This window comes from Dermatophagoides farinae, chromosome 10 (genome assembly GCF_024713945.1).
Source record: "Dermatophagoides farinae isolate YC_2012a chromosome 10, ASM2471394v1, whole genome shotgun sequence".
Taxonomy (NCBI): Eukaryota; Metazoa; Arthropoda; class Arachnida; order Sarcoptiformes; family Pyroglyphidae; genus Dermatophagoides; species Dermatophagoides farinae.
The window spans coordinates 1,767,478-1,777,380 of NC_134686.1; the positions used below are offsets into that span (position 1 = coordinate 1,767,478).

At 30.8% G+C, this 9,903-nt stretch overlaps 1 protein-coding gene across 2 annotated transcripts; it reads left to right on the forward strand.

Annotated features, from left to right (window-relative positions):
- The first annotated feature begins 481 nt into the window (after positions 1-481).
- On the forward strand, positions 482-9,688 carry Ptp69D (Protein tyrosine phosphatase 69D). 2 transcript variants are annotated; one of them, XM_075734485.1, is made up of 11 exons: positions 482-1,747; positions 1,814-2,493; positions 2,591-3,088; positions 3,242-5,824; positions 6,048-6,321; positions 6,450-7,077; positions 7,177-7,270; positions 7,341-7,408; positions 7,480-7,743; positions 8,249-8,626; positions 8,942-9,688. In XM_075734485.1, exons 2-11 carry the CDS (start codon positions 2,028-2,030, stop codon positions 9,023-9,025), a joined length of 5,337 nt encoding a protein of 1,778 aa, XP_075590600.1. In that variant the 5' UTR covers positions 482-1,747; positions 1,814-2,027; the 3' UTR covers positions 9,026-9,688. The 2 variants fall into 2 exon arrangements, with proteins under 2 accessions (XP_075590600.1, XP_075590599.1); XM_075734484.1 differs by having other exon boundaries at positions 482-1,392; positions 1,655-2,493.
- Positions 9,689-9,903: the final 215 nt, after the last annotated feature.

Consider the following 9,903-nt stretch of genomic DNA (forward strand, 5'->3'; position numbering starts at 1 on the left):
TCATTGAATGCATCAAATTCAGCTTGAATTTCTCATGTTTTTTTTCTCTCTCTCCTTTTTTTCTATAGGCTTAAATCACCAAAAAAAAATTTTGCGTTATATATTCGTCAACTTCTGTATATGAGAAGAAGATTGTTTTATTTGAGAAATTTGCTACCATCATTTTTTGGATTCTGCCTATTCTGCTGATGCTAAAATACTCGATACCGAAATATATCGACAACGATTAGTGTATTTTCACTCATTCATTCATTCATTCATCTTTCAATTGGCCATCATTATATCGGAAATAAAAAAAAAGGGAAAATATATTTGCATATTTGTTTTGTCTTCTTCTTCTTCTCTCTCTCTGTGTGTATGTGTGTAAATTCAATTGCCAACCTACCAATCAATGAACTTTCAAAAGCACATCATTGCAGCTTGAAAACTATCGAAACCTATTAACTTTTTGTTTGTTTGTTTGTTGGTTCTTGATCATCACACATTCTTTATTAAAGGCGAAAAACAACTCTTCTTCTTCTTCTTCTTCTGCTTGTTATATGGTCATATAATATAATAACCACCTAAGAAGCAAGTTTTTTTTTTGTTTTGTTTTGTTTGTTACGCATACCCAAATGATCATCATCAAATAACAGAATCGTTTAAAAATCGACGACTACGACAACGACGACGACGACGCCAACTTATGTCGAATTCACACACCACACACACACACGCGTGCAACTAGATATAACCCGAATAACCATCATCATCATCATCACATCAACTAATGTTTTTTAGTTATCATCATCATCATCATTATATTATGCTTCTACATTGGAAAAATTTTTACATTCATTTTCATTCAACCATTTGAAGATGATGATGATAATGAACAACATTGATTTGGTTAACAACAACAAAAACAATTTTTTTTTTGAATTGTTAAAAATTAAAAAATAGATTCACAGAACCGATCAACCATCATCATCATTTGGTTGTTTAGTAATTATTAACAGCAATAATCATCACATCATCATCATCGTTGTGTTATATTCCATTCATTCACAATACACACACACACCAATACCGTGCCGAATGATTGCCAAATTGCATTTCTCTCTTTTTATTTAAAAAAAAAAATTTTTGTTATGATAGGATGTCAATGATGATGATGATGATGATTAAATCATGAAGCCATAGAGAGATATATACATATATACTACGGTGTTTTTCTGTTTCTGTTGTCTGTTTTCGGTGTATGTATGTGTGTTTTTTTTCTCTTCAAAAGATGATGATGATGATTTTTTAAGCTTCAAATCGCAGACAAATCTCAACAATGACGATATATATCCTGCTATAAACAGAAAAACCTCGTTTAACCAAACAACAACAACAACAGAAGCAGCAATGGTAACAGTGGATTGTTCAATTGCAATTTGAATGAGAAATTTTTTTTTTCGATTTTTTTTTTTGAGTTTAAGCCGACACACAACAGTCTGACAGTATATATTCAATTCAGCATCATTGTTGTCGTTATTGTTGTTGTTTTCAACTAATCAATCAAATATACATAAATATTGCACATTTGTTGTAGTATATTGTCATTTAAGTTTTTTTTTTGTTATATTCATCTGAAATAATAATTTGTTGTTGTTGTTGTTGTTGTTTTTAGAAATGTAAAATTGCTGAGCAAAATTTCCAGATATATATTTTCATTGTTTCTGGAACATAAACACATTGCATCAACAAACAATGATGATATATTGTGAATTAATCAGAAATTTTTTTTTCCAAAAATGATGAAATATTAACAATGATGATATCAAAATAGAATCCAATTACCGGTTACCGACTACTTCTTTTTTTCCCCTCTGGTTCATCATCATTTTTTAATATACCGGTAATTTAAACACCATCATCATCATCGGCAGCAGCATCATTCAAGAATATTATAATACAAAATAAAAACGAAAATTGGAATCTGACAATAAAAAAAACCCCGATGTATTGCATCATCATCATCATCAATTTTATAGCTGTCAATTATGTACAGAAAAATTCAATGTCGTTCAAAATTTTTTAATTATAGTGATTATTTCCGAATTTTTCATCATCGCCATCGTTGTCATTATCGGTTTTTTCCCATTTCATCAACACCATCATCATCATCATTATTTCAATTTCAATTTCAATCAAATTCATCATTATTTTTTTTAACATTTTTTATATTCATTATTTGGTTACAAATTTTTCATAATGTATATGTTCAATCATATCCAAGTACAACAACAAAACAACTGGTGGTTACATCCACCATTCCTACATTATTATTATCATCATCAAATGATAGTTTTCATCAACAGGAAAGAGCTTCAACATCATCATCATCATCAACATCAACAGCCACAACGATATCAACGATGGACACGACGGAAATGGTTGAAATTCCTATTACAATTTCAACTGCAGCCAGTACAATATCGGATATTAAAGAGAATACAAATTCTGAAGGTTAGATTATTATTATTGTTTTTTGTTAATTATCTATTCATTATTATTAATTATGATGAATTTTCATTACAAAATTTCCTATATATTTTTTAAATAGGCACAATTACTACATTAGAAAATTCTAATGATAAAATTTCATCAACATACAATAATTCATCAAATGAAACAGGAAATTTGCTTACACAAACATCATCATCATCATCAGCAGCAACAACAATTGCAGCCGATTTATTATCGATACCGGAATTTGTTCTAAATCTAAACGCTAGCTCATCATTTGTATCAAATTGTACGAATGTTGAATTTTATTGTGAAATAATACCATTGAAACCCATAACGGATAATCCGTTATTGAATTCAACAGCCATTTGGTGGAAATTTCGTGGCCAAAATGTTTCCTCATCAACTCTTCCAGGTGGCCGTGTGATAAATCGTCAGGATAATATACATTTATCCATATTAAATATTGAATGTGCTCAATTCGGTATACATGATGGTGATTATAGCTGTCATTCATCGTCATCATATACAGAAATCTCAGGATCTCAACATTTTTTCATTACAAATAGTTCTAACTTATATTTTGAAATTTCGGGTAAGCGATTCATTTAAACAAATCATTGTGAACATATCATATATTAATTTAATCATGATATACGATAATGAAAAGAATGATATAGATTATTTAGAGTTTCAAATTTCTTTTTTTTTACTATCTTTTTTTTCAATACTTTTGATTCGATTTTAGTTCTTGTGATGGAATCCATTGAACCACAAAATCGTACAATAAGCCAGGAAATCGATACTGCCGCGCAGTTAATATGTCATGTGCTTGGTTATCCTAAACCACAAATTGTTTGGCAACGATATGACCCGAACACATTGATTACAACTGATATTGAATCTGATGGCCGTGTCGATATTGAAGATCAATTTCTTCCCGAATCATCACATGATATTGTGGAAAATCCATTGAATCCATTGAAATTATTTCAAAGTATACTTCGTTTTGAATCATTACGTCGTTCCGATAATGGTACCTATGTTTGTCGAGCTATCGATATTCATCGATTGGAAAAACCTAAAACACAAGATTTTCAGGTGATCGTATTGGAAGTACCGGAAATTCATATCGAAAAGATTGAAATTGAAAATAAAATAACTGCTGTCATCTCATTTGTTGTTGATTATGATGGTAATCTTCCTATCGAACGATATTTACTGGAATTACGAAACTATACAAATGATGATGAAAATTCAACATGGATCCAATTGGATACACCACCACCAGAATCAATATTGACCGAACATAATTATTCAACGATAAAAGTGAATGATCTCGTACATGCAGCCACATATGGTTTTCGTTTAGCTGCTACCAATCAAATTGTTGGCCAATCCGAATGGAGTATGATGAACATAACGGTACCTGCCGATGTACCTAGTCCAATTAATAATGTACATTTATTATCAAAATCAAATGAAACATTATTATTTGGATGGCGACGCCCATTACATGATAACGGTGCAGCAATTATTCAATTTCATCAGATACTTAAAGATGATCATGATGTGATAATTTGGAATCAGACGATCAACAATACGCAATCACGAAATAAACACATGTCATTATTTTCTAATCTACAACCAGGCACACATTATTCATTCCAGATTCGTGCTTGTTCACATATCGGTTGTGGTGATTGGTCATCGATATTCGAAGTTGTCACTTCGGATGGCCATTCCGATCCACCCAGAAATATTCATATTGAATGTTTTTTCGATACAAAATTAGCACAGACAAATGCAACAATCAATTGGGAAGAACCATCAAATCCACGTGGTTCAATCATTGGTTATAATATATCATTACGTGGTCATACAACACAATCACAACGATTTTTTGAATCATTCGAACAATCGTATCAGGTGACCGGTAATGAAACATTCATATATCATGCTGTATTGAAACCAAATTCCAATTACACGGTACGAATATGTGCAATAAATAAATCTGGCTGTGGACAATTATCACCATTAACCTCATCATCAATGTGCCAATCAAGTCCAACTGTTCCGTCCGAATTTCCTTCAGGCATACGTTTAGAACGTGTTAGACCATCATCATCATCATCATCATCATCGACAATTTCAACAAGTAATAGCCATTATTCTGGTATGAGAGATAAAGAAACTGTTCATCAGCCATTTATTGGACAACAACATCAACATCATAATCTTTATCAACAACAACAGCAACAGCCACAACCAGAACGGCAATTGAAATTACATGTGCCACGAATTTCCGAACGTAATGGTCCATTTCGTTGTATTCGTATAATTGTGATACGTCTTCCATCTCATTCTTCGTCCTCTTCATCATCAAATATTTCTGATATTAGCAATAGCAACAATACCGATCAACAAAGTGATATATTTAGCCAATATCTTGATCCTGATGGTTCTTATCGAAATCGAATTCCATTAAGTACCTATAAATTAGTACATTCAAAAAATGGTTTAAGTAGTGAAACATTTGGTGCTTATATTGCCAAAGAATTTACACCGGAATCATTTCCTAGTGAGATTATTTTAGGTGATGGTAAAATTTCACGTTGCTATGATGATGCGCTTGAATATGATCTCAAATCACGTATCAAACATAGTCGACATTATTCACAGCAGCAACAACAACCGAATGATGAATCTATCGGTGTTGGTAATTCGGATGATAATCGATCACCTAGACGAATTAATTATGAGCTTCGATCAACTAGAATTCCCGAAAATCAAAATGAATCTTATGATGAATTTTTCGAACTAGAAGATGAACATCTAGTTGAGGATCGTGAACTATTTCCAAATACATATTATTCCGCTGCAATAGAAGTTACAGTAATGGCTGTCAATCATACATTATTGGTTGAACAAAGTCCATGGACTGAACCGGTTCGAACTGAACCAATTTTGACAATCATTCCACAATCAAGCCATTCATTCTCGGAAACAACCACTGGAATAATATATGGAACATTTTGTGGCCTATTACTTATCATGACATTATTTTTTTCAGTACTTTGTTTCTTAAAACGTAAAGCAACCGAAGCAACTACACCCGTTCTATTAGATGATGAAAGAATTGGTTTATCTAATTTTATTCGACGAACTTTAACCGGACGAAAACATAATAAAGATCAGACACTTTTCTATCAATTGAATTTCAATTCAACACAAGCTATACGAAAATGGGCCTCAAAACCGATACCTATACAGAATTTGGTAGCCGTTTTTCAACAAAGACGAACAAATTCAGATTTTCTCTTTCAAGCCGGTAAGTCATTCATAGTTATTCTTCACATGAGAATTTTTTTTTTTGGAATATCAAAAAAAAAAAAATGCACTAAATTGTTGTTTACCATATCTATTTGACTTTTAAATTATGATTGATTGATTGGTTTTTCGGTTGATCGACCGCATTCATTATTAACCATATTTTTTTTGTTCCATATGTATAAATTTGATTTTTTTTTCACTCTTCTCAATATTGTTTATAGAATTTGAATCGCTTCCTGAAAGTTTTTCGGATCGTACGACCATTGCAAGTGATGCAATCGAAAATGCAACAAAAAATCGATATCCGGACATAAAATCATATGATCAAACTAGAGTAGTATTGAAAAAGATTGATGATATAGAAGGGTCGGATTATATAAATGCCGATTTCGTAAACGGTGGCCTTAAACAAGACAAACGTTTTATCTGTGCACAAGGACCAACACAGAAAACTGTTCCGGATTTTTGGCGTATGATCTATGAACAACAGTGTTGGTATGTATGATTCTGATGATGATGATGATTGAGATGATGGCGAATCTATATCGTTGAATTATTAATAATTTGATTTATATTGATCATCATTCGATTTATTTTTTGCTTTTCATTTTTTTTTCGATTAGCATAATTGTCATGCTGACCGGCATTGAAGAACAAGGCCGAATAAAATGTGCACAATATTGGAATGATGAAGATGGCGAACAGCCATTATCGTTTCCGGATGCATTTCCATCTAGTCATTTTCATGTATCCACTATATTTCGTCGTGAATATTCTGATTATGTTATTCGAAGATTTAGTTTGAAAAATACGAAAACCGAAGAATGCCGTGATATACTACATTTTCATTTTGTTGCATGGAAAGATTTTCTAGCACCAGATCAACCATCATGGTTATTACGTTTCATTAAACGTGTTAATGAACATTATTGTAATGATCGTGGCCCTATCGTTGTACATTGTTCAGCCGGTGTTGGCCGTACCGGAACATTCATTGCAATCGATTCGTTGATTAGTCAGATTGATGATGGTGCCCAAGAGATTAATGTATTTGATTGTGTATCTAGGCTTCGTTATCAACGTAATTTTCTAGTACAATCACTTCGACAATATATTTTTGTATATCGTGCCATAATGGAATATGTTGAATTTGGTGATACAGAAATTGAAGCCGGACATATACGTGATCATTATAAACAATTAAAAGAACAGAAAACCGAATCTGGCAATGGTGTGTTCAGTGAATTTGAGGTAATTAATTTTATTTGATTTGATGACTTGCATCTTTGATGTTATTTTTTAACAAAAAAAAATTCTGATTTTTTTGTTCATTTCAAAAACAACAAATAGAAATTGAACGAAGTATTTGAGGAACCAAAATCCTGTGTAGTAGGCCATCTGGAAACGAATAAACTTAAAAATCGTTATTCATTTATTATTCCATGTAAGTTTTCAATTATAAATGAGAAGTGTAAATAGAATCTACAATAATGATGATGATGATTTTTTTTCAGATGATATCAACAGAGTGATATTGAATCCATCACAAGATACTTGCTATATCAATGCTTCGTTTATTCAGGTAATAAAAATGATTAATGATGTTCAAGTATTTATCTATTTTTATTCTAAATTCTTCTTCTATATTCGAAGGGCTATGATCATACACTTTCGTTTATTGTTGCACAAGATCCACTTGAACATACTGTCAATGAATTCTGGTGGATGATTGCTGAACATGCTGTTACGACAATGGTCATGTTGGCCGAACTTGGTGATGGCCAAAATAAATGTCATCAATATTGGCCAGCATCAGTGGATACAACATTTGATTGCGATTTTGTTAAAGTAAAATTGATTGAAGAAGAAATGTTTCAATATTATGTTAAACGTGTATTTCATGTTACTAAAAAGAAGGTTTGTATTTTTTTTCTTTATTTTTTTGTTGTTGATTGACTAACTAACTAACTAACTAGCTAGAAATAGAGAGAGAGATAGATAGAAAGCAAACAAAACTTGTCGAACATTTATTTTCACTTTTCACTTCACCTTCTGGCTATTTCCTGTACTTAATGACATATACTAACAATGATGACAATGACATTTTTAAATTGTTAGCACAAAAAAGTCATAGCCATTTGTCGTTAGGGATAATGATCACCATATTGTGTTCATTCGTTATGTTACCCGGGACAATGATAAATAAGATCAAAATTTTTTTTTTTTTTGACTTTTGATCCATTATTATAGAACATATCAAATAGCGAATGAAAGATGTGATTGAAAATAAATCTTTTCTATATTCTATCCAGTAGATGAGAAGAGAAAAGAAACGTTTTGACGTTACTAATCTAATTATTTATTTTTTTCTTTGTTTCTATCGTATGGTCTTATTATTATTTTTTTTTTAACTTCAATATAGACTAATAAAAGCCATGTGGTGAACCAATATCAATTTTTTTCATGGAAATCCGGAGTTGTGGTACCCGAATCTACCAAATCATTAATCACATTGACCGATGCAATTTTGTTGGCCAATAACCCGAATAATAACAATAATAATAATAATAATGGTCCAGAAATTATCATCAATTGTTCTAAATATAATGGAAAATCACAATCAACGGCAACATCATCATCTTCACCCATTTTAGTTCATTGTAGTGGTGGTGGTGATCGATCGTCAGTATTTGTTTCATTCGCTAGTCTTGTACGACAATTACAGCTAGAGGAAAGAGTTGATGTATTTCAAACGGCAAGATATACAAAATCACAACGACAGTGTATGTTACAAACTATTGTAAGTAATATAATATATAAATGATAATGATAACATAACATTATTGTTATTCTACTATTTGCAAAATTCAAAATAATTTGATTAGTGGGTGTAATTCCCTTTTTTTCCAACTATTCATGCATATATATTAGAATATGATGCAAATCATTGCATTTCTCCATGCATATATTAAACACTAGAATGAATTGATGATTAATCATTTTTTTCTATTCTTTTCTTTTCTATTTTTTCCATCTCTTTTTGTCTTATTTGTCCACAAATCATCATGATCTTCATTATATTCGGATCGTATCAACAATGAACTACAATCATCAGGCTCAATATGACTTTTTATATCGTTGTCTTATCGACTACATGGATTGTCATCACATTTGCAATAATAGTGATACGCAACTATGAATTCATGCATATAAATTGTGTGTGTATTGGTGGTGGTGGTGGAACAAAAGGAAGAAAAAAAAATCGAATACGGAATTAATTTAAAGAATTTTATTCACCACTAATTAAGAAGAATCTTTGCATCGAAAAAAAAGAAGAACAAAATAAACAACAATAAATAATAATGAGAATGTTGCCTTTTTCTCATTATATTAATATTTTTTTTCCACCAATTCAAGATGTTATCGTTGTCATTGTTGTTGTTAATATTAATATTTGTAAATGTTGAATCCGGAATCATTGCCCGTACTTCTTTGTAAAAGAAAACAAAAATCCCCTTGCATCTTTCATTATCATCATCATTTAAATTAAGACTTGTTTTCATTTTTTTTTTTTTTTGATTTAAAATTTTTTTCATTGTTCAAATGGATATATAGCAAAAATATTCTTCTAAATAATAATATCAACAACAAAACACGAAACACAATGACAATGACAAAAAAATCAACATCAGAATTAATTTTGTATCTTTTTTTTTCTTTTCCGGGGGCTAGTATCATCATCATATTGATAAATATGGGTCCATAAGGGTTTCTGTAATATTTATTTATCTGTATTTTTAGGAATTTTTTCCAAATTTTTTTTTTAAAAAGATTATTGATTAAATACTTTTATGATTTGCAAACAGAATTTTTCGAATGAAAATTGTTTGTGGCGGTCAGTTTCCTTGTTTTCCGGTTAATTAAAACACGCGTGTTATTAAACAACGAACAGCTAAAACCATTTTTATTTATCAATTCGAAAATAATGTCATAATAGAATTCACTAATAGATGGCGATAGTACAGTTTATATAATGTATATTTCGACAGTAAATGGCATCAATGTTAAAATAGTACA